At 38.5% G+C, this 26,262-nt stretch overlaps 1 protein-coding gene and 1 long non-coding RNA gene across 6 annotated transcripts in view; one reads left to right on the top strand and one right to left on the bottom strand.

The window, feature by feature from the left end:
• Nucleotides 1-26,262, bottom strand: part of LOC102270336 (AGBL carboxypeptidase 3) — a 98,577-nt gene that overhangs the window by 29,813 nt on the left and 42,502 nt on the right. For 2 of the 3 annotated variants that reach the window (XM_070369042.1, XM_070369043.1), the window contains exons 5-8: nucleotides 19,939-20,039; nucleotides 19,616-19,728; nucleotides 18,710-18,776; nucleotides 8,540-8,629 (exon numbers count right to left, since the gene is read on the bottom strand). In XM_070369042.1, the coding sequence (XP_070225143.1) occupies nucleotides 8,540-8,629; nucleotides 18,710-18,776; nucleotides 19,616-19,728; nucleotides 19,939-20,039 (371 nt within the window). Of the gene's footprint in view, nucleotides 1-8,539; nucleotides 8,630-18,709; nucleotides 18,777-19,615; nucleotides 19,729-19,938; nucleotides 20,040-21,017; nucleotides 21,145-26,262 lie in introns of all 3 variants that reach the window. The other variant, XM_070369045.1, reaches the window with a different exon arrangement.
• Nucleotides 1-26,262, top strand: part of LOC138987589 (uncharacterized) — an 86,650-nt gene that overhangs the window by 46,980 nt on the left and 13,408 nt on the right. For 2 of the 3 annotated variants that reach the window (XR_011463935.1, XR_011463934.1), the window contains exons 2-3: nucleotides 6,894-6,951; nucleotides 8,748-8,855. This is a non-coding gene — a long non-coding RNA (uncharacterized lncRNA). Of the gene's footprint in view, nucleotides 1-6,893; nucleotides 7,040-8,747; nucleotides 8,856-26,262 lie in introns of all 3 variants that reach the window. The other variant, XR_011463936.1, reaches the window with a different exon arrangement.

Genomic DNA, 26,262 nt, shown 5'->3' with positions numbered 1-26,262 from the left:
AAAGTATAAGCAATTGCAAAACTGTGTTTATATAGGAAAGCTGAAAAAATAATTTCTCATAGCTTGTAAAAAAAAGTTTACAGTAAGAAGACCATACGCATGACACTGCTGTCTGTCTGTCATGAAAGGAGATACCTTGCCGTCTGACCCAGCTGGACTAAAAGAGACACAAAACACTGTGGAATTGTGACTGCTGGTCTTGAGTAGTGTACACAAATCACGTGAGTGTGAAAACATTCTGAAAGTCTCTTAGTCATGTCCAGCTCTTTGCGACCCCATGGGCTATACAGTCCATGGAATTCTCCAGGCCAGAATACTGGAGCAGGTCCCTTTCCCTTCTCCAGGGGATCTTCCAGACCCAGGTCTGGATCAAACCCTGGTCTCCCACATTGCAGGCGGATTCTTTACTAGCTGAGCCACCAGGCAAGCTGAAAACGTTTTAGATACTTCCAAACTATTTCAAAATTCTCCAAGCCAGGCTTCAACAATACGTGAACTGTGAACTTCCAGATGTTCAAGCTGGTTTTAGAAAAGGCAGAGGAAACAGATCAAATTGCCAACATCGACTGGATCATCGAAAAAGCAAGAGAGTTCCAGAAAAACATCTATTTCTGCTTTCTTGACTATGCCAAAGCTTTTGACTGTGTGGATCACAATAAACTGTGGAAAATTCTGAAAGAGATGGGAATACCAGACCACCTGACCTGCCTCTTGAGAAATCCGTATGCAGGTCAGGAAGCAACAGTTAGAACTGGACATGGAACAACAGACTGGTTCCAAATAGGAAAAGGAGTACGTCATGGCTGTATATTGTCACCCTACTTATTTAACTTATATGTAGTGTACATCATGAGAAACGCTGGGCTGGATGAAGCACAATCTGGACTGCCAGGACAAATATCAATAACCTCAGATATGCAGATGACACCACCCTTATGGCAGAAAGTGAAGAAGAACTAAAGAGCCTCTTGATGAAAGTGAAAAAGTTGGCTTAAAGCTCAATATTCAGAAAACGAAGATCATGGCATCCAGTTCTATCACTTCATAGCAAATAGATAGGGAAACAGTGTCAGCCTTTATTTTTCTGGGCTCCAAAATCACTGCAGATGGTGACTGCAGCCATGAAATTAAAAGATGCTTACTCCTTGGATGGAAAGTTATGACCAACCTAGGCTGCATATTAAAAAGCAGAGATATTACTTTGCCAACAAAGGTTCATCTAGTCAAGGCTATGATTTTTCCAGTAGTCATGTATGGATATGAGAGTTGGATTATAAAGAAAGCTTCTTTTTAGATAAAATTGAATGGCAGTACCACCCCCCCCCCACAAAAAAAAGATATAATCAGCATGAAAATGGGAGGTGGGAGGAAATTGTAAAAATCAAAACTTGATTATTGAAGGGAGAGAGATAAGGAAGTATTCTAGAAAAAATTATGCAAAGTTAAAAGTACCAATATTACATAATCATTATAAAGAATTTAGAGAGACAAAGGGTGAAACTAGGCTGAAGAAAATTCACTTGTAATAAGACTTGATTTGATGAATTCACTGTAATTTTTAGCTCTCCTCCTTTGATTGCAATATGACTGTGAACCATGATAAAACTATTATCTTCATCTCATAGAAAATCACCAGGCCAAGACACTATAAAACTCCTAGAGGAAAACATAGGCAAAACACTCTCCGACATAAATCACAGCAGGATCCTCTATGACCCACCTCCCAGAATATTGGAAATAAAAGCAAAAATAAACAAATGAGACCTAATTAAAATTAAAAGCTTTTGCACAACAAAGGAAACTATAAGGAAGGTGAAAAGACAACCTTCAGAATGGGAGAAAATAATAGCAAATGAAGCAACTGACAAAGAATTAATCTCAAAAATATACAAGCAACTCCTGCAGCTCAATTCCAGAAAAATAAATGACCCAATCAAAAAATGGGCTAAAGAACTAAACAGACATTTCTCCAAAGAAGACATACACATGGCTAACAAAAACATGAAAAGATGCTCAACGTCACTCATTATTAGAGAAATACAAATCAAAACCACAATGAGGTACCATTTTACGCCAGTCAGAATGGCTGCTATCCAAAAGTCTACAAGCAATAAATGCTAGAGAGGGTGTGGAGAAAAGGGAACCCTCTTACACTGTTGGTGGGAATGCAAACTAGTACAGCCACTATGGAGAACAGTGTGGAGATTCCTTAAAAAACTGGAAATAGAACTGCCATATGACTCAGCAATCCCACTGCTGGGCATACACACTGAGGACACCAGAAATGAAAGAGACACGTGTACCCCAATGTTCACTGCAGCACTGTTTATAATAGCCAGGACATGGAAGCAACCTAGATGTCCATCAGCAGACGAATGGATAAGAAAGCTGTGGTACATATACACAATGGAATATTACTCAGCCATTAAAAAGAATACATTTGAATCAGTTCTAATGAGGTGGATGAAACTGGAGCCTATTATACAGAGTGAAGTAAGCCAGAAAGAAAAACACCAATACAGTATGCTGCTGCTGCTAAGTCGCTTCAGTAGTGTCCGACTTTGTGTGACCCCATAGATGGCAGCCCACCAGGCTCCCCCGTCCCTGGGATTCTCCAGGCAAGAACACTGGAGTGGGTTGCCATTTCCTTCTCCAATGCATGAAAGTGAAAACTGAAAGTGAAGTCTCTCAGTCATGTCTGACTCCTAGCGACCCCATGGACTGCAGCCTACCAGGCTCCTCTGTCCATGGGATTTTCCAGGCAAGAGTACTGGAGTGCGGTGCCATTGCCTTCTCCGCCAATACAGTATACCAACACATATATATGGATTTTAGAAAGATGGTAATGATAACCCTGTATCTGAGACAGCAAAAGAGACACAGATATATAGAACAGTCTTTTGGACTCTGTGGGAGAGGGCGAGGCAGGGATGGTTTGGGAGAATGGCACTGAAACATGTATATTATCATATGTGAAATGGATCGCCAGTCCAGGTTTGATGCATGATACAGGGTGCTCGGGGCCGGTGCACTGGGATGACCCAGAGGGATGGAATGGGGAGGGAGGTGGGAGGGGGGGTTCAGGATGGGGAACACATGTACACCCATGGCAGATTCATGTCAATGTATGGCAAAACCAATACAATATTGTAAAGTAATTAGCCTCCAAAAAAAATAAATAAGAAAATCACCAAGCCAGTGTCCTTATGGTTGGTTGGTTTAGCTGCCAAGTCATGTCCGACTATTGCGACCCCATGGACTGTAGCCTGCCAGGCTCCTCTGTCCATGGGATTCTCCAGGCAAGAATACTGGAGTGGGTTGCCATTTCCTCCTCCAGGGGATCTTCCCAACCCAGGAATCAAACGTGGGTCTCCTGCATTGCAGGCAGATTCTTTACCAACTGAGCTACAATCAACTCTTAGTGTCCTTTATGAATGTGATCTATAAATTCTCATTTTTTGTTTTTAAATATTTATTTTTAATTGGAGGATAATTGCTTTACAATATTGTGTTGGTTTCTACCATAATGATCTATAAATTCTAATCACAGTAATCTACAAGTATTTGTTTTTGCTTAAAGTCTGCAAGATTAATTACTCAAAGTATCCTGGTAGGGAATAAAGGTTACTAAAATAGTTTAATACTTTTTAAGGGATACATTGATATCTTATAAGCAATCATTTAAGAAATAGTTGAAGAGCATGAGCTTAATATGACCTCAGGCATTAAACTCAGTTAAGATGATAATGTTCACTCTTTTTACCAAATATTATTAAAAAATGAGAAAAAAAATTCAAAAGTTCTTGGAAAAGTAGATTCTGTTAATCCACATTTGGCAGATGGCAGTGTATTTGCTGCTGTATCTGCTGAATGAACTTGTCTTGGCTAACCTTAGATTTCCCACTGGATTACTATTATTAACACCAAAAATATTTGAGTAGAAATCTTCTAACCTGAGGCTGGTATTCAGGTTGACTTCTGGGCTCTCTGCAGGTAATAGATGCTTTATGGACTGACCGATGGGATCCAAAGAGGATTTTTTTCTGGATCTCATCGACTTGGGATGTTGTCCTTCATCCGTGTTTGTCAGGCTTATTTCCTAATTAGACAGTTCTTTTGATCTCTGGGTAGGGTACTAATCCTTCCCCTACCCTTTCCATCCCTGACCACACTCTCTGGGAGGGCAGTGGTTTTGGCAGAAATCTCTCTGACTCCTTCCCTGACTATACCCAGCTGTTAAATTCTGCTAATTTCTGGCTGGTAGGTCTATTGCTGTAGCAATGCCTTGGGGGTATAAATTGCTCTACAGGCTAATTCAATCAAATCTGCGTTCCTCTGAAGGGATAATTTGCCAGGTCAGGGTTTCAGATTTATACTGACCCTGCCTTAGACTCCTCCTACCTGTTCCCCTGCCCCCAGTTCTGTGAACTAGCCAGCCTATACGTTTGGCCCATATCTCCAAAGAATCTACCAATCTAATTCAAATCGCCTTTCTCTATATTTCAATTTTTGAGAATGCTGTTAATTAAGCTTGAATTTCTCCAGGATCTGTTGCAAATTAAGTCTTTTACTTTGGGAAGACATTAGGAGCTGTGTTGTATCTGGTCTGCTGTGTCATCTAACATCTCTGTTGCCTTACTGACCTTCTGTCTAGAAGTTCTGTCCACTGATGTCAGTAACAGTCTCCTACTATTACTGTATGCTTGTAGGTCTTTCCCTTTATGTCTGCTGGTACCTGTTTTATGTATTTAGGTGATCCTGTATTGAGTACATTTGTGTTAACAAGTGTAGTATCTTCTACTTGTATTGTTCCTTTTATCATTATATAATGTCCTTTGTTTTTCCTTATGGCCTTTGTTTTAAAGTCTGTTTCATCTGATACAAGTATTGCTAGCCCTGCTTTCTTATTGTTTCCATTTGGATGAAATGCCTTTTTCCATCCCCTCACTTTTAATCTTTATCTTTTCCCCTAAAGTGAGTCTCTTGTAGGTGGCATATTTTTTATTCAATCTGCCACTCTGTCTTTTGATTACAGAATTTAGTCCACTGACATTTAAAGAAATCATTAATAAAGTATGTACTTACTGCCATTTTAAACATTTGTTTTCCAGTTTTTGTAGTTATTTCTTCTTTTTGTTTTCCCTTTTGTGGTTTGATGGCTTTCTTCTGTATTATGCTCGAGTTCCTTTCTTTTTGGTTTTTGAGAATCTATTGTACCTTTTTGATGTGTGGTTACCTTGGTTTTCAAGTGTTAACCCATAACTGTATCTTACGTGTTCTAAATGAATAGTCATACAAGTTCAAACACATTCTAAAAGATCTACATTTTTATATTCTCCTCCTCAACATTTTGTGATTTTGGTTTATTTTACATTTTGATGCTTATCCTTTTACTATTAATTGTAATTATAGTTGCTTTTACAATTTGTTTTTGGATTGCTTTAATCTATGTACTAACTTCGGAGAAGGCAATGGCACCCCACTCCAGTACTCTTGCCTGGAAAATCCCATGGACAGAGGAGCCTGGTAGGCTGTAGTCCATGGGGTCGCAAAGAGTCAGACACGACTAAGCAACTTCACTTTCACTTTTCACTTTCATGCATTGGAGAAGGAAATAGCAACCCACTCCAGTGTTCTTGCCTGGAGAATCCCAGGGACGGGGGAGCCTGGTGGGCTGCCATCTCTGGGGCTGCACAGAGTTGGACACGACTGAAGCGACTTAGCAGCAGCAGCAGCAGCATGTACTAACTTACTGCTACTAAGCTGCTTTAGTCGTGTCCAACTCTGTGCGACCCCATGGACGGCAGCCCACCAGGCTCCCCCGTCCCTGGGATTCTCCAGGCAAGAACACTGGAGCGGGTTGCCATTTCCTTCTCCAAAGCATGAAAGTAAAAAGTGAAAGTGAAGTCGCTTAGTCGTGTCCGACTCTTTGCGACCCCATGGACTACAGCCTACCAGGCTCCTCTGTCCATGGGATTTTCCAGGCAAGAGTACTGGAGTGGGGTGCCGTTGCCTTCTCCGATGGACTGAAGTGATGTTCAGTCTTTTTATATATTTGCCTTTCCTGTTGTTATTCCCCTTTCCTATAGATACTTGCTTCTTTTCTATATACAGAAGATCTCTCAATATCTCTTTTAGGTTAGGCTTAGCATTGCTGTACTCTTAGTTTTTGCTTATCTGAGAAATTCTTTCTCCATCTATTCTAAATGATACTCTTGCTGGGTGGAGTATCCCAGGTTGCAGAGTTTTCTCTTTCAGGACTTTGACTATATCATGCCACTTACTTCTGACCTGCACAGCTTTTGCAGAGAAATCAACCTTATAGGGGTTTCCTTGCAAGTGACTGTTTTTCTCTTCTTGCCTCGAGAATCCTCTTTAACTTTTGCCATTTTAACTGTGTCTTGGTTTGGGTCTGCTTATCTTCTATGGGACTCTCTATGCTTCCTATACCTGGATATCTGTTTCCTCTTTTAGATTCTAGGAAATTTTCAGCCATAATTTCTTTAAAAACAGTTTTGATCCTCTTTTCTCTCTATTCTCCTTCTGGTACCAAAATTATGCATAGGCTGGCATTCTTTATGCGGCTTCCCTGGTGGCTAAGACTGTAAAAAATCTGCCTGCAATTAAGGAGATGTGGGTTTGATCCCTGGGTCGAGAATATGCCCTAGAGAAGGGAATGGCTACCCACTCCAGTATTCTTGCCTGAAGAATTCCATGGACAGAGGAGCCTGGTCAGCTACAGTCCATGTGATCACAAAGAGTTAGACACGACTGAGCAAGGCACTCTATAATATCCAACAGCTCTTGTATATGGCTTTCATTCCCCCCCACCCCCCAATTTGGCTTTCTGTCTGCTGTTCTGATTGGGTGATTTCCATTATTCTGTCTTCCAGATCACCTGGGTTCAGTAAGGCTCTGCTGCCCTTAACTATGTGCTCTGTCTCAGAGGAGGTGAGTGCTGAAGCAAGTGGGGCCCACGTGGTCACAGTGAACCTGTGTCAGTGAAGTCGCCTGCAGTTCTGCCCAGAGGCAGCCCGAGGTCGTGTCCCTTCTCCGTTGTGTTTGTCCCAGACTAGTTCTAGGCTGGGGCTGAGAGGTTGGGGTGCTGTAGCTGCAGGAATGGAGGTCCCTATGCTGCCACCTGGGGCCCTGGCTGCCTCTGTGGGAGTGCCCCCCAGGGCTTCTCCGCCCCACATCCAGCTCCAAGCTGGGGTGTGAGGTGGGGAGGACCAGGGAAAGGAGCCGCTCTGTATTCCTCCTCAGGGATGTCTGGTAGAGACATGCGGTTCTGGATGCCACTTGGTGTGCATGCCAACAAAGTCTGTTGCCACAGTACCCGTGCCCCACATGCAGGTGCTGACAGCTTGTGCTCCACTGTGCATGCAGCTTCGGTTGTACAATATAAGAGGTCTTCTGCCCGGTTCCCGTCGGTTTTCTGTGAGAACTGTTCCACAGGTGGTTGTATTTTTGATGTGTTTGTGAAGAGAGATGAGCTCCACATCCTTCTACTCTGCCATCTTGCTGCACTTATGCAAAATTTCTAATAGGAGTGTCACGCTGAGAGTGGGGACAGTGGCACTTTTCTTTCAGTGGTACCCCACTTTCAAAGCTAAGAAGTCGGTGGGAAGAGGGCAGTAGTCTCAGGTCTTCTCTATGTGCTTCTTCCAGTGTGGAACTAACACTTTACTAACCAAGATAGAGCCAGTTAGGACCAAAGTATTTTCAGTGATGTAGCATCCAAACTAGAGCCTTATTTTCAAGAACGGGGTCTGGATAGATAGAAAGAAGGGAGTCCCCCACCTCTTGGCTGCACTTACCTGGAACTTAGCTTTAGCAATAGGTAGCTGGAGACAGAGTAAGAAATTCAAGTGCCCTGCCCCTACTGGTATATGATAGCCCTTTGTCTGGTATCTGGGGGGAGAGGGGACCCTGTGTCCTCCACTGCAGAGTATCAGTGAGCTGGGGCCAGGGGGTGTGCAGAGTCTTGATTCAAATACCACAGGTTCTGGGGGGTTTTTTGTTGTTGTTATTTTTTGTTTTTATCATAGTTTAGATTTTCCTGAGTAGATGTTTTTTTCATTTGCTGTATGCCCCAGGACCATTTCCAGAAACTTTAAATTAAAAAAAAATAATAATTTTCACCAATTTTTGCTGGTGAAAGGGTTTCAGAGCTCCTCCTGCTGTCATGATGAAAGGCAATCTCAGCACCACCTGTTTTATACTCTTGTATTCCCCATTAAGTTTTCTAAGTTTTATCTCTTCTTGCTATCCTGAATGCCTCTTTGTAAGAGACCTTAAATAGTTTTCTGAGTAAGGTAATTATAAGTGAAATTTAAATATAGAACCTTAATAAGACCCATCTCTCACCTGCCAAGACTCTTTTGTAGTTTTATAAATAGTAAGTAATATGAGCAAAATTTTAATCATTAAGTTTTCCTGGGGAAAAATCATTAAGCTTTCCTGGGTGTAAGAGGAAATAACTTGCCATTCTCTTGTTTTTTCCAAACAGCCATTAGCAAACATATCAATGAATATTTACCTCTTGTTCTTCTTCTCTGATGTTTTGATGTCTTTCTATGGTAGAGTTTCTTTCCTTCTTTGTTTTTAGTTGTTTTTTCTTGGTTTTTATCTAGGTAAGAGATTCATATTTAATCAGTGTATCAAAGATAGTATGTATGCAGATATAAAACTATTTTGAGACTTCTAGGAAGGTGAAGTACTTTTTCTTTTCTCTCCTTTCCACTAAGTACAACTAAAACCCCTGGCTGTTATATACAAAGTAAACACAAGAGGCTCTGAAAGGAGAAGAGGAGGCAGACGATGAGGGATTTCAGGAGCAGAAGGGCTGCCTGATGGTGAGTAGTTCTGTGTGTTTTCTTTTTGCCTCATCTATCCCAGCCTTAGAGCTGGAGAAGCCAGAAACCCAGAAGTGCCAATGAGTGAAGATAAAATGCCTGAACACTTCCCAAATTTGATCAAAGATGTGAAGGTAACTATCAAAGAATCTCAGTCAACTTCAAGTTAGATAAAATGCCCACACTAAGTCACATAAACTTTGAAAGCAGTAAGACTGAAGCAAACTGTTACCTGCAAGGGATCCTCAATAAGATCATTGCCAATTTCTCAGAAACTTTGGAAGCCAGAAGACAATGCAGAATTTAAAGGAAAAAACAAAACAAAACAAAAAACCCCCAGCAGAATGGTCCTTCAAAATTTAGGGAGAAATTAAGACATTTCCAGATAAACAAAAGCTGAGGGAGTTTGTGACCACTTGACATGCCTTGAAAGAAATGCTCAAGGGATTTCTGCAAGGTTAAATGAAAGGGCACTAGGTAGTAACTTGAAGCTGTAGAGAAAAATAGAGGTCTAAATGAAGGTAATAAATACATGGGAAATTATGAACGTTAGTATTATTGTAATAATGATTTGAAACAGATCTGTCATCTACATGAAAAAAAGTGTTAGTTGCTCAGTTGTGTCCAACTCTTTGGGACTCCATGGACGGTAGGCCACCAGGCTCTGTCCATGGGCTTCTCCAGGCAAGAACACTGGAGTGGGTTGCCTTGCCCTCCTCCAGGGAATCTTCCCAATCCAGAGATTGAACCCAGGTCTCCTGCATTGCAGGCAGATTTTTTACCATTTGAACTAGCTGGGAAGCCCCACATGATTATGTCTACATGATTAAAGAGGAAAAAAAAGTAAAGAAAAAAAAAAGCATTTATTAGTCTAAAAGCTAATACTACTATTACTTTAGCCTATAAAATTTTAAGTCGCTCAGTTGTCTGATCTTTGCGACTCCAAGGACTATAGCCCACCAGGCTCCTTTGTCCATGGAATTTTCAGGCAAGAATACTGCAGTGGGTTGCCATTTCCTTCTCCAGGGGATCTTCCCGACTCAGGGATTGAACCTGGGTGTCCCACATTGTGGGCAGATTCTTTATTGTCTGCGCCACCAGGGAAGCCCTGTAACCCCAAACCTTATTTGTTACATAATTTAGGAGACTAATACACTTAAAGAAATATTAGTTTATGTTTTTGGGCACACAATGTATAACTATGTAATTCTATGACGTATACAACTGAAAGCGTGGGGGTACAGCTATAAAGGAACAGTTTTTGTATGTTTTGAAGTTAAGTTGGTATAAATTCAAATTAGACTGTTATAACTTTAGGATAGTAAATATAATCACCATGGTGAAAGCAAAGAAATGATTTATAAAATATACACAAAAGGAAATAAGAAAGGAACTGAAACATTTCACCACAAAAAATCAACTAAGCACAAAAGAAGACAGTAATGCAGGAAAAGGAGGAACAAAAATACTATAAGACATATTGAAAACAGCACAAGGACAGAAGTCAGTCTCTTTATCAGGAATTATTTCCATTGGATTAATGGATTAAATGGATATTAATGGATAATAATATGGATATTATTAATGGATAATACATGGATATTATTAATGGATAAATGGATTAAACTCTCCAATCAAAACAGAGCGATTGGGAGAATGGATAAAAACACATGATCCAACTATATGCAGTCTTAAAAGACTCAGAAAGATCCAAACACAGAAACTGGTTGAAAGTGAAAGGAAAGAGATATCCTATGCAAACAGCAACCCACAGAGGCAGAGGAGGCTCTATTAGACAAACACAGACTAAATTTTAAAACATTACTGGAAACTACTTTTAAAAGGACATTACAGGTTAATAAAAAATTCAATACAACAATAATATATAACAATTATAAATATTTACATACCTAATGATCATCAAAATATATGAAGCAAAATAGAACCGAAGGGAAAAACAGACTGTTCTACAATAATAGTTCAGTTCAGTTCAGTTCAGTTCAGTCGCTCAGTCGTGTCCGACTCTGCGACCCCATGAATCGCAGCATGCCAGGCCTCCCTGTCCTCACCAACTCCCGGAGTTCACTCAGACTCACGTCCATCGAGTCAGTGATGCCATCCAGCCATCTCATCCTCTGTCGTCTCCTTCTCCTCCTGCCCCCAATCCCTCCCAGCATCAGTCTTTTCCAATGAGTCAACTCTTCGCCTTCAATACCCTACTTACAATAATATGGAACCAATCAGAAGGTTGTAAAGAAAAAGGATTTAACACATTAAATCATCTAAACTTAACAGACATACACAGAAGACTGTACCCAACAACAGAGTATACATTTCTCCTCAGTTGCATATAGGACATTTTCCAGGATAGAACAGATGTTAGGCCACCAGTTGAGTTGTAATACAGTTTAATAGATAGTATACAAAGTATCTCCCTCTGACCACAATGGGATGAAGTTAGAAATAAATAACAGAAGAAAATCTAAAATATTCAAAAACTTGTGGAAATTATACACACACTTTTTTAAAAAATGGATCAAAGAAGTCACAAGGGAAATTAGAAAATACAGAGTTGAATAAAAATGAAAACACAACAGAGTGAAATTCATGGGACACAGCATAAGTGGCACTGAGGAGGGAATTTATATCCATAATCACATTAAAAAAAATTCACAGATGGCAGAAGGAAGTAATAAAGATTAGAGCAGAGATAAATAAATGAAATAGAAAAACTGAAGAAAATGAATCAAAAGGTCAACAAGGTTGACAAATCTTTAGCTAAATGGACTAAGGAAAAGACAAATTACTAAAATCAGAAATGAAAGTGAGGATATTAGTATCAATTCTATACAAATATAAAGGGTTATAACAAAGTCTTGTGAACAAGTGTATGCCAACAAGTTGGATAACCAAGATGAAATGGATAAATTCCTAGAAACACAGAACTTACCAAGAGCATCTCATGAAGAAATAGAAAATATGAATAGACAAGTAACTAGGTTAAGGAGACTGAAATCAGTAATCAAAATTCTCCCAACTAACAATAAAGCCCCGATGGTTTGTTGGGTGAATTCCACCAAATATTTAAAGAACAACTAATGCTGATCTTTCTCAAACATTTCTAAAAAATTTTGAAGAGGAAGGAACATTTTGTAATTTATAAGGCCAGAGTTACCCTGATACCAAAGCTATACAAAGACACTACAAACAAGAAAAGGAAGCTATATAGACCAGTATCCCTTATGAACACGCTCAACATCACTAATAATTAGGGAAATGCAAATCAAAGCCACAGTGAGGTGGTATCTCACACCTATTAGAATGGCCAATATTAAAAAACAAACAAACCAGAAAATAACGAGTGCTTGCAAGCATGTAGGTACAGTAGAGCCTGCATGCACTGTTGGTGGGAATGTAAAATGGTATAACTGCTGTGAAAAACAGTATGGAGGTTCCTCAAAAAATTCAAAGTAGAATCACCGTAGGATCCAGTAGTTTCCTTTTGGGGTACACACCCAAAAGAATGAAGAGCAGCAGCATCTTGAGGAGATGTGTGATCATATTCACAACAGCTAGAATGTGGAAGCAACCTTAAGTTTCCACTGAGAGATGAGTTAGCAAAATTCAGTGTAAACATACAATAGCATATTATTTAGCCTTATAAAGGAAAGAAATTCTGAAATATGCTACAATATAGATGAACCTTGAGGACATCATGCTCGATGAAATAAGCCAGTCACAAAAAGACAAACATTGTGCAATTCCACTTATATGAGGTACTTAGCACGGCAAAATCCATGAAGAAAGAAGAGTACACAGTGGTTTCCAAGAGACATGGGAGCAGAGAATGGGGAGTTACTAAGGCTGTAGAGTTTGCTTTTCAAGATGATAAGAGTTATGGGATGGTGGTGATGGTTGTACAACAGTGTGAATGTACTTGTACCAATGAATTATACAGTTAAAAAGGTGTTAAGATGGTAAATGTTATGTGTAATTTTACTACAATAAAAAAACCAATCTCTATATTTTTGAGGGGCTACTGGAAAAGAGGGTATATACCAGACTTAGAATTGTGAGAATGAGAGGCTAGAATTCCATTTTGCCTGCAAGAGAGGAGAGTCTGAGAATAGAACCAACCCAGAAGAGGCAGAAATAACATTAAAATGGAGAAAAAATTTTGCATCCTGGTGTATTCTTTGAGCCCCTTATTTAAGCCATGGCTAAAGCCAGCCTTATCCCTAGACTATTTCCCTTACTAAACCGACCAATTCCCCTTTTAGCTAAGCCATCTTTTGGAACAGTTTTTTGTTTCTTTGCAATGGATGGACTTCTAATACACACCCTCAGAATATGATTTAGTAGGTAGAGAAGAAAACAATCTCCATGTCACTAAGTGGAAGCTCCATCTTGTAGCTCAGGCCTGGAATTCTGGAGACCTCTTTCTCTCCTTTGTATTTTTCAAATTTGTACCCAAGCCATCAGCAAATTCTCTAGACCCTGTCAGATGTATCTAACATCTGGTCACGTCTCATTGTCTCTACAGCTACCACCTTGGTCCAGCTACCACTTCTTCTTGCCTGGGTAACTGCAATAGCCCCTTAAATGGTTTCCCCTCGTGATTCATCGTTCTGCTCTCAACACAGCAGCCAAAGTGACCTTGCTAATACAAAGCCCATCATGTTACTCCTCTAACCCAAACTCTCCAAACTCAAGAGTAAAAACTGAAGTCCTAAGCCAGGTTTTACATGATCTATTCCACCTGCTCCCCAGTGTCCAACACCTATTTCACGTTCTCTTACTCCTGTTCTCTTTGTTCAATCTTCTCTACCCAGATTAGTATCCTTGGTCTTCCAAAAGATAACAGACATGTTCCTTCCTCATGGCCTTTGCACTTCTAGTACTCCTAGTCTAGGAATAGGTCCCTCCTAGATCATTCCCCAAGTTTTACTCTCCTTACTCCCTTGATGTTAGATTTAGACATAGGAATTTATTTAGCCAGTGGAATGATACACAGGAACTTTAAACATACTTTCATGGTTTGGCATGCCTCCTGAACTCTTGTGATTTACCATGAGAGAAACCATGAGAGAACATGCCCCAGCTGGCTGCTGGTATCTATGTAGAAGGAAGAAATGTAGACCAGACCTGAATCAGCCCACAGTCTGGACATGAGTTCAGTGGATCCCTGGTCAGTCCAATATAGCCATAGATGACCCCCAAACAGGAAAAAAGATATTTGCTAATATAAGCTATTGACATTCTGAGAATTGTTTTAATGAATAAAATATGAATAGTTTAGACCTGATACCTAAAAGTGGGATGCTGTCCTAATAAAACCTAAACTATGTGGCAATCATTGGCTTGGTGACTAAATAACAGGTGGTTACAGGAAGGCAGAAAACACAAGTTATGTAGAGGTGACGCATTTAGTGAAACTGCCTTCTGTGAGAGAAGATGTGCCTAACAAACCTGAGTCACTGGACAAAGAGACTTTGAGGCAGAAAGTTTATAGAGTTATGAGTTGGTGGTTGCTAGCTTCATTTGATAAGGTGCTACAAGAAAGAATTCAGCTCAAAAATACTTGAATAAAAAAATGGAATTGAGAGGGAAAACAGCCCCAAATTCTAGAATTTGTAGGTTGGCTTCAATAACCTTGAGGCAAAGATCAAATCAACATTAATGGCTTTCACATCTGTGGTAGACAATCTCTAAGATGACCTCTGATGATCCCTGTCTGTTAGCATTCATGCTCTCCTGTGGCCCTAGGTATTGGGCTCAGCCTGGTGACTCACTTCTAATGAATGGTATATGGCAAAAGCGGTGGGATTCTGCTTCTGGGATGAGGCTACAAGGAGACTGTGCCTCTAGCCTGTGTGCCCTCTTCTACTGTCTTACTTGCTCGTTCACATGAAAGCCAGATACATGTTGTGAGCTGTCATACAAGAAGAACACATGGTAAGGAACCAAGGGAGACTTCAGCCCTCAGCCAACAAGGAACTGAGTCCCTCAGCTCAGCAGCCTGTGAGGAGCTGAATCTTATCGCCAACCATGTAAGTGAACTCGAGAAATGGATCCTTCCTCAGTCAAGTCTTCATGATTCCACAGCCTTACCAATACCTTCATTGCAGTCTTTTCAGAGAACTTAGGAACCCAGATAAGTCACTCCTGGATTCTGATCCCAGAGACTATGTGATAATAAATGTTTATCATTTTAAGTTGCAGAGGTTTGGGGTAATTAGTTACTCAGCAAGAGGAAATGAATACAATATCTGTCTTGGTCCATTCACCTGCTCTAACAAAACAGTTACCACAGACTGGGTGTCTAATAAAAAAAGAAATTTATTTCTCATATTTCTGAGGCTGGAAGGTTGAGATGAGGATGTGGTATGGTCAGGTGAGAGCTTCTTTTTGGTTTGTGGACTGTCTGTTGCATCCTAACAAGGCAGAAGGGGCTAGGGATCTCTCTGGGCCCTCTTTTACAAGGTGCTAATCCCATTCAGATGGCTCGGCCCTCATGACACAATCACCCCCCAAAGGCCCCACCTTCTAGTACCATAATACTGGGCATTATAATGTCAACATATGACTTCTGGGAGACAGAAGTATCCAGACCATTCCACCACTAAACCTCCCACATTGACATCCTTCTCAAAAGCAAACTTCATTCATTCCATCCCAACAACCCCTAATGTCTTAACTCATTCCAGTATCAACTCGAAACTCCAAAGTCCTAGCTAAATATCATCTAAATCAGATATGGATGAAACTCAAAATACGATTCATCCTAAGGTAGATTTCCTGTCCAGTTGTGAAACTATGACCAAGTTATGTGCTTCCAAAGTACCACCGAGGGACAGGCATAGGATAGACATTCCCATTGTAAAAGGGAGAAAAAGCAAAGAAGGATGAGGTGATGGGTCCCAGGCAAGCACAAAACCTAGTAAAGCAGATTCAGTGAGATCGTCATGGTCATGAATAATCCTCGTGCCTCCGTGATCTGCCTTCTGGACCCACTGGGGTGGCAGTATCATCCAGCAGCTTGGCAGGCTGCCACTCATACCTGGCTCTCTGTCAGTATTCTGTCCACACCACAGTGCACAGCTCCAGACAGCCCACCTCCATGGCCTTCAACAGAAGCCATCTGCCCTGTTAACACCTAGGCGTTAGCGTCCCTGATGATCTCTTAGTCCCTTTGGGGCTTTTAAAAATTTATCTTGCTGACACAAACAGATGGAAAAATACACTGTGTTCTGGGATTAGAAGAATTAATATTGTTAAAATGACCATAACTATCCATGGTAACCTACAGATTCAATGCAATCACTATCAAAATACCAATGGCACTTTTCACAGAACTAGAATAATTTAAAAATCTGTATGCAAACACGGAAGACCCTGAATAGCCAAAACAATCTTGAGAAAGAGGAACAGAGCTGAAGGAATCATGCTCCCTGACTTCAGACTGTACTACAAAGCTTTAGTAACCAAAATATGGTACTAGCACAAAAATAAATACAAAGACCAATGGAACAAAACAGAGAGCCCAGAAATAAACCCACACACGTATGGTCAACTAATCTACAACAAAGGAGGCAAGAATATGCAATGGAAAAAAGAGTCTCTTCAGAAGGCAGGGGTGGGAAAACTGGACAGCTACACGTGAAAGAATGAAATCAGAACATTCGCTAATACCACATACAAAAATACACAAAAAATGGATTACAGACCTAAATGTAAGACCAGAAACCATAAAACTCCTAGAGGAAGGCACAGGCAGGACAGTCTGACATAAATTGTACCAATATTTTTTATATCTATCTCCTAAAGCAAAGGAAATAATAATAAATGGGATCTAATTAAAATCATTTGCACAGCAAAGGAAAGCAAAAACCAAAGAAAAGACAACCACCTACTGAGTGGGAGAAAATATTTTACAAATGATGTAATTGATAAGGGTTAATATTCAACATATATAAACTGCCATATAACTCAACATCAAAACAACAACCCAATTTAAAAAATGTGCAGAAGAACTGAATAAACATTTTTCTAAAGAGAAAATGCAGATGGCCAACAAGCACATGAAAAGATGCTCAACACAGCTAATCATCAGGGAAACCACGATGAAATATCAACCTCACACCTGTCAGAATGGCTATCATCAAAAACACAAATGACAAGTGGTGGCAAGATTGTGGAGAAAAGGGAACTCTCAAGCACTACTGGCAGGAATGTAAATTTGTGCATCCGCTACAGAAAACAGTATGGAGGTTTCTCAAAAACAGAACTACCACATGACCCAGCAGCTTCACTCCTGGGTATATATCCGGAAAAAAAAAAAGAGCACTCGTTTGAAAAGATAACAATCCTTCCAATGTTCACAGCAACATTATTTACAGTTGGCAAGATAAAGAAGCAATCAAGTGTCCATTAACAGATGAATGGGTAAAGAAAATGTGGTGTGTGTGCGCGCGCGCGCGGGTGCATGGACTACTACTTAGCCATAAATAAGAATGGAATTTTGTCATTTGCAGCAACATGGATGAACTTGGAGGGTATTATGCTGAGTGGAATAAGTCAGAGAAAAACAAATACTGAATGATATTACTTGTATGTGAATCTAAAAAATGTGAAAATAGTGAATGTATTCTAGTGAATATAACAAAAAAGAAACAGACTCACAAATACACAGAACAAACAAGTGGTTACCAGTGGGGAGAGAAGGGAAGAGGGAGAATACAGGGATAGGGGATTAAGAGGTACAAACTATTATGTATAAAATAAGCTACAAGGATAATTGTACAACATGGGGAGTATAACCAATATTTTATAATAACTGTAAATGGAGTGTAACCTTTAAAAATTGTGGATCACAATACTGTATACCTGTAACTTTGTACATCAACTATACTTCAATAAAAAACAAAAAACCTGTCAAACTTGTGAAGAACATTACACATTTCTCAGCTACAGAGCTCTGTAGTATTGAAGCCATACTGTAAAACTCAAGAAGTTCTGATAGCCTTCCTTTTATTCTATGTCTCCGTCCCCTTCAGTTCAAGCTTGTCTTAGTCACCTCTTAATACCATCACATTGGGGGTCAGGGTTTCAACATGTGTATTCAGTGGTGGGGCACAAACATTCAGTACACAAAACCACCTAAACTCCCTAATCCTCCTCCTGCTCTAATTTCCTCCTTAGGCACTTCTCATCATCTAACACATCATACATTTTACTTGCTCAGTTGGTAAAGAATCCACTTGCAATGCAGGAGACCCCAGTTTGATTCCTGGCTTGGGAAAATCTGCTGGAGAAGGGAAAAAGCTACCCACTCCAGTACTCTGGCCTGGAGAACTCCACAGACTTTATAGTCCATGGGGTTGCAAAGAGTCAGACAGGACTGAGTGACTTTCACATTTTACTTACCAACTAGAATATAAGCTATGATGGGAAGGATTTTTTTTTTTTTTAATTTTGTTCACTGATCTATTCTCAAGCATGAAGTCAGAGCTCAGTACATAGCTGTTAAGTAAATAAATAAATGAATATAGAACTAACAGTCAGGCAATGTATGTTATGCTAACAACTCTTATTAACAAGTAGTATGGCTTTTGAAAAGTAATTTAATCTCTCTGGATCTTAATTTTTCTCATCAATAAATCAAGGGTATTAAAAGAGTCTAAGATTAGAAAATTCTATGATTTAAGGATATGGTACATAATAAGAAAGTAACAATTATGCTATACAATAATTTATACAACTGCAGACTCTTTTTTTTTGCCTGGTTGTTAGTTATAGTAAGAAGAGTACCTATTTGGCATACCCATATCATAGGCATAAATTTTCAATCGTACCTGAGAATTTAACTTGAGAAGATCAGTCTGAGAGTCATTGGATTCTGAACTGTCAGAGGCATGGCTACTACAAAAAATAATAAATTACTTTACATAATGTTTTGGTGGTGTTTTAAAATTTCAACTGTTACTTTTACTTTATTATGTCATTGGAATGGCAGAAATAGTTCTAGTTATAAAAAGGATGTTTACAAAGGTGGTGTAGATGTTTGATAGTTCTAGGCATTAGAAGAGAATATTAGAGGAATGATGACTGAAATTGATTGGATCATGTCAAACTAGAAGAGAGTATTAGAGGAATGATAACTGAAATTGATTGGATCATGTCAAATATAAACAAATTCATGAGTTCGAAATGATACTCTATCTGCAAACAAACTTTTGAGTCACCATTGGAGGTTACAGGGGCACTAACTCAAAGTCTGAAAACTTATAAAGGTTAAGAATCAAACATTTGTTCTGATTTTCCTATAGGAACTGCACTAAAATTAGTACCTTCCTTCTTCCAGTAACATTCCCTTGGCATTAAATTTTGCACTTATCATTCACTAACTTAGATTATTTATATGGTGTCTCTATAAATGTGTCGATTCTCTGTGGGTAATGACAGCATTAAAAACAATTTGAGATGTCTTTCACATATAGTACATAGTGGGTACTCAATATCATTTGAATAAATGAAGTCTTGATAAGTTCTGGCTGAAGTAACGTGCATGGGGAAAATTTTCCTCAATCTCTAGCCAGGATTTTCAGTACAGACTGACAATTACATCCTTGAATTGTTATAACAGGCCTTCCCTAACCAGGAATGGAACCCTGGTCGTGGTGGTGAGAGTCGAATCCTAACCACTAGAGAGCATGTAGAATAACACAGCAAATTACATTACTTTCACTATCTTGACCTACCTAGTCTCTAGATCCAATGTAATTTCTTTCAGAGAAGTATCTGAATCATCAATGACTTTTTCCAAGTTTATATGTTTCTCCATTTCGTCTAATTCTTTCAGGCATTGATAGTACTAGGGGAAAATGATAGGTAAGTTAATTATAAATAACTTATTTCCTAATTAAAGTAACTGAATATTTATAGACACCTGGAACATCAAGTACAACAAAACACTGAATGAACAGTCAGGATGTTAGAAGGAACAAACTGCTGCAGGCCCAAAGGCAGGTGATGTTATCTGGGCGTCTGGAGTCTGATGTATGAGCAAACGGACTTTACTTACCTTGGTTCGGTCTGGATCACAGTAGTCCAAGAGAGAGTCACAAAAGTGATATCCCATTGACTCCAAGTCTTTCGTGTTGAAATGAGTGCCTCTTTTATTACCTAAAACATCAATAAGTTTATCCACCTTTGATGATGAGTTAAACATTTTTTTTCTTAGCAGGAAGGCCTAAGTTGCAAAACAGAGTATAAACAAAACACCTGATATGATTCCATATTCTGTCCTCTGGATCTTCTACACTGGGGCAGGTCATTAAACAACTGACTGTTTTCCCTTGTTCCCTCTCCACCACCTGGACCAAAGCTGACATCTAAAAACACAGATTAATCTGTGTTGCAAAGCAGAAGAAAATTCAGTCAGAAAGTTATGAACTACTTGGTTACCAGTTATAAGCACCCTGATCATCGCTTAGAGAAAAACCTGCATAAATATTTAATGTTTTCATCATCATTAACAGTGTTATATCAATTTCAAGGTGCTTAAAATTTAGCCAGAAGTAATATGTCTGGATTTCTGGCACCTTCCTTTGAGTTGATACATTTTCTAATATTGTGAGTTACCCTAATATGAGGCATTCTAAGGATATGTTAAATGTGACTAAAAGCTTCCTTAAATGGAACTAGAGCACATGTTTATTTTACTTCAAGGAACCAATTAAAAAAAAGAAAAACAAAGCCCAGTCAACTTTGTCTTAAAAATAGCCAATCTACTAAAGATATTTCTATTCTGATATTTTAATTATGAGCATTGCTTTTTCTTGAAATCATTACAGTTGTAGGAACTCTTCTAAAAGAAAAACCCCAAACAAGCAATTAAAGATCAGATCATGAACCCACCACTTAGGTATACTATATATGTGGTAAAACTTCGTTTTCTAAACAAAGGAAAATGAGGTGATCAAGATACATACAGTAGGCATTTGTTTATTCATCCTATTTATAGAATTGATTAGATTACTGGTATGTATCTACGTAGGAAGAAACTGCTCACTATCCAGTTGTCAAACACTATGAATCTTACATTGAATGTGCTCCTTTGGTTTAACTCTGACAGTCATGAATGAGGGCCCTCAATCTTACCCAGAGTAGATCCACAAAAAGTGGCCTCCATGGTGAAGCTGTTCCTGATCCCCATTTTCCACATCACCACCCTTCCTGTTCCCTCTTTGCTCTTTTGAATATTAAACTTGCAGGATGAGAATGAAAACTGAAAAGAAGCAAATAAAAATGAGACCCACTGCTTTTCTAATCACAATGTCTGTCATAGGAAGTAGGGTTAGAAATGAAAAAGTAGGTGTGCAAAAGCATAATTCTCTCTAAAGCTAAAATAAAAGCTTCTGGAGCTGCTTTTATTTCCTGATCAGTGGAAATAGCTCATTTTAAGGATGACATATTTACATTTCTGAGAATTATAGGCTTGAATTCTGAAATAAATTTTACTTTATATATATATAAAACATATGCATTCAAAACCCAGTTGACTAATTCTTGATAATGTTGACTTTAAAAGGTTACAGGAAGGAGTCTAAACATATTTAGGAATGAAGATCAGTGTTGTAGATTTTTAGATACTGATGCTTTATTATCACATGAAAGATAATTTGAAAATGACCCTGAAAGATTGTTATAACATCAGTATCTACAATGAGTTTTTATAATTTAATTACCATACAATTGAAAAAATTTACTTTGTGTTCCATCCTGTGAATGTTAACACATGTATGTTATTGTTTAGTCACTAGGTCTTACTCTTCTGTGACCCCACAGATTGTAGCCTGCCAGGTTCCTCTATCCATGGGATTTACCAGTGGGTTGCCATTTCCTTCTCCAGGGAATCTTCCCAACCCAGGGACTGAACTTGCATCTCCTGCATTGGCAAGTGGGTTCTTTACCACTGAGCTACTAAGAAAGGCTAATACATGTAAAGGTTTGTGAAAACTGTCAACAAATTGGCACTTGCCAAGGGAGCCTGCCATCTACCTCTATAAGGATTAAGTCATGTGCTATAGCAGCTGCTGACCTCCAATATTCCCCCTGAAGGAGTTTAGGGTGGAAAGCAGGAATGAGACACTATGCTACGGGCAACTGGCAGGACAGGTCTTTAGATAGTTAGATACCGTCAGGAGCTGATTTTACGAGCCCAGTTCTTATATCTCCTCATATCTAGAAAAGCATTAAGGTCCTTCATGTTGACGATTGTTTCTCGAGACTAGCAGAAGCTTCACAAGACCAGCAGAAACTTTCTACAAATATGTGCTTGACTGCATGTACTTCCTGTTTACCAAAACTACATATATATGTGTCCTTTCCCGCTACCTCTTTGAACAGTTTCTCAGAGCTATCTGAGGTACTGTCTCCCAGGCTACAGTCCTCACATTGCCCCAAATAAAACTTACTCGCAACTTTCATGTTGTGCATTTTTTTTAGTTGATAAAACACTACCAAAAATCAGAATATAGAACAATTCTATCAGCTCTAAAAAACTCCCTTGTGCCATCCATTTGCAGTCACAAGTCTTTTGCTTATTTTGGAGCTATGGTAAACGGTTTTGCTTTAAATTTTGGTTTCCAATTGTTCACTGTGAGTATAGAGAACTGCAGCTGGCTTCTGTGGATAGACCCTGTATCCTTTGACATTGCTAAACTCACTCAGTTATAGTTTTTGTGGATTGCATGGATTTTCTATGAAGACAATCACATCTGCCTTTCCTTTCTAGTCTGCCTTTTATCTTTTTTCTTCCCTTACTGCACTTGTTAGAACCTCCAGTTTAAGGCTGAATTGAAGGGGTAAGAGTGGATATCCTTGTCTTGTTCCTGACCTTAAGAGAAAAACAGTCAAGTCTTTTATCATCAAGTGTAGTGGTAGGCTAGTGGGCGTTTTTCCCTTATATTTCAAATTACTGGTTATTAAACATTTCACATCATTGCTTTCTATGGTCAACTGTACAAACCAGTCAAAAAAACTAAATAAAAAAGCAGTTTACTGAATAAGCCTATCCATTCGGCTGTCCTGCATGGACAATATATAGTAAAGGAAAAGTCAAAATCTTAAAGGAGCTTACTTTATCTGGACAATTTTTGCTCAGCATAAGTGGAAAGATTCGTTGCTGTAAGTATAGTGCTTTACATCTATCACTACCATCACAGCCATACATGAATATGTTCTCTTTCTTGCTATGGCCATGAAGGTCACAATACAAAATAACCTCTCGTTTCTCCATCAATCTACCAAGAAGAAAAAGAACAAGTTATTGCATTTTATCTCTGCATTTTTCTTCTGTGGTTGTAATTATGAATTAACAAGTCTAACATCCAAATAAACAGCATTTCTTATGTCCTAGTTTTCAATTTCTTACTTCTGCATATTATTAATATATAATTTTTAACACCTACAATAAGCTATTAATTGTATATAAAATACGAATGCTTTAGCCTTCCACTATAACGACAAAATTTACCTTATTTCCAAAACTTTCTCCAACAATATTTCTCTGCTTTTTGGTTGTCTCTTGTTATACACTGAAAACAACTCACTCCTATCTTTGCCCACTAACTCTTAGATTCTTTCTGACTGAAATACCTTCCTTCTTCATCTTTGTAAATACAAATACTACCCCTTATCCATCAACACTGACCTCAGGTCGCACTTCCTCTCTAACTAGTGAAGCTCCCCACCAAATTTTTCTTTTCTTTGAACTCCTGTAGTATTTAATATTGGTACCATTTACTTGACACTTACCTAAATAGAATTTTAGATTTTCCATAGTTAATCTCGTTATAGAAAGGGAATGCTTCAAAATCTCTAAAACGGTGCAATGCATACAAGTACCCAAATATGTGTTAAAACTTGTGCCTGATGACTCGATACTGAAGCCAGTTAACATTCACCTTTTGAGTAACGTGAATAAATACCATTTTGAGAAAAATGGTACCAAAGTTTGAATTGATTATTTTTCTGGTAAATTTCTAATAAATAATTTACAGAAATCATTTCTCAAGAGCACAATTCTTTTAGCCTGTATAATTTAGGCATTCAGTGAATATTAAAGTAATAAAAAATAAGCCCCTCAAAACTGGTTGATAAAAATAACTAGTAGGCTTTCAAAAGGTGAAAAAGTGGTGGTATTAAAGTGGTAGGATTATGGGCATTTTTGCCTTGATTTTCATATTTCCAAACTTCATACAGCTACTCAAATAACTGAAATTACGTACACTGTTATATCTGGAAGGATAAATACAACTGTTAACAATTTGTACTAATATGAAATGTACTACTTTTATAACAAAATATTAAATCTTAAAATCAAAATATTCAAAGTTAGGTTTTTTTCAAAACAGTACTTTTTTAAACTACAGTGAAATTCCAAGCTGAAATCTGTTACATATATTAATTTATTGCCCTTTTTCATTTGATGACCAATAAATTGATATAACATAAGATTGACATAAAGCCATCAAATGATCATTGCAAATTTTTAGAATTAGATTATAAAACTATACATTTTAAAATCATTTCCCCAGTTTTAATGAACATCTGGTTTCTTTTAAGTGAGTCAAAATAAACTCTAAGTAATTAAATCTCAAAGAAATATTAATTACTACTTTTGAAGTGAAACAAAGCAACAGGGTCTCTCATTTTACACTGAATCCCTTTAGAAACAGTTGGGAGTTTTTTCTTACCCACAGTTAAGATATACTAAGTATCTTACACTAAAATCTATTATTTTCAAATACTCTAAATATATTTAATCTTAGGCATACTTACAGCTGCTCACCTTTCCACACATATGTGACTGTCTTTTATTCCATTTACTGCCTATGATTAATTGCATTAAGGTAGTTCTTTCTCTTGGAAGTCTTTCTGAAACTTACTGAATAGATTCCTGCCTTAAGCTTCTTATGAGACAATTTAAGAAGAACTAAGATAAACAGCTTTCACAGAGACAAGCCAAGGGGCTTTGGCTGTAATCCATCTTGTGTTGGGCCAGGCACCCTTAATGTCAAAGAGCATTAAGGAGACATTATAAATACTCAAATGGGCTCCAAAAGTTCCTTTCTATTAAAAATAAACTTTAAATTCTGGAATAAATTCAGATTTACATAAAATTGCCAAAAATAGTTGACAGTGTCCATATGGCTACCACTCAGTCCATTTTCCCCTAATGTTAACATAACCATGAAATATTGTCAAAAACTAGGGAACCAACATTGGTATATTACTGTTAAACTCCCAACCTTATTTGGATTTCACGAATTTTCCCAATAATGTCCTTTTTCTGTCCCAGAACCCAATAGAAGATACCACATTGCATTTACTCAGCTCTTTTGTCTGTCATCCCCAGGAAACTAAGTCAGACATGGGTTATTCTTTATCACTTAAATATTTCCCAAGTAACTTCAGAGAATCCTGAAATCCACATCTGTGAGGGGTATAAAACCAGGGTTTTCACTTCTTTTTGTGGGGATCTGCATTTCCCTCTCCATGTGTCTAAGATGAAAGGATTAACATGAAAGCTGAGGCTGAACTCAAGACAACTAGAGCCATGCTGGGAGCTTTGGAAGCCTGTCAGCTCCTCTCAGGGACTGGAGGTATCCCTGAGGTGGTCCTTCTTCAAATGGGGCTCTGACACTTGCACTAGGAGCCCTGGTGACGGAGCGGGTGAGAATACAAACACTCTGTAACAGTACTTATCAATGTAACATTTGAACAATCCTAAAAAGTTTACAAAGAGTTTTTACACCTACATCTAATTCATTAACTCCTTTTCTTTTTACATTTGAGGAAACACTGAATACATTTAGAACTTCCAATATTCCAGTAGTATTGGACACTTTATTCTGGGCACTTTAGTAATAATCTCATTTAATCTTCCTGTCTGTGAAGTAAGTATTACTATTCCCACTTTACAAATAGATGAGGAAATGGAGGTTTGGGTTTGTTTCTAAACTGCTCAAGATTACACAGTTAGCAAATGACAGAGCAAGGATTCCCATTTGATGTGTTTTCATTTCAGTCTCCATGTTCTTAACCAAAAAGGTTAAGAGGCTTTGGACTTGGAATGGGTACTGTTTCACTCCAATAAATCTTTCTACTCTAGCAACGCCTGTTCCTGATTGTTATTACTTGAATCTGTTAAAGAATTCACTCAGTAATCCAACAAGTCTTTAAATATTACATGCATTTTACTGTTCTGATTCTTTAGAAAATTTAAAGCTGTTCATTTCTTTCTAGGGGCAAACAGACTATTCATGAAAGCTTAAATAAGTATGCAAACTTATCATCATCCTAAGAGACTCAACACAGAGCAATGTGTGGTCAATGCAGT

This window comes from Bos mutus, chromosome 4, assembly GCF_027580195.1.
Source record: "Bos mutus isolate GX-2022 chromosome 4, NWIPB_WYAK_1.1, whole genome shotgun sequence".
Classification (NCBI taxonomy): domain Eukaryota; kingdom Metazoa; phylum Chordata; class Mammalia; order Artiodactyla; family Bovidae; genus Bos; species Bos mutus.
Note: the sequence above shows the minus strand (reverse complement) of the source record. Positions and strands in the feature narration are given on the sequence as shown.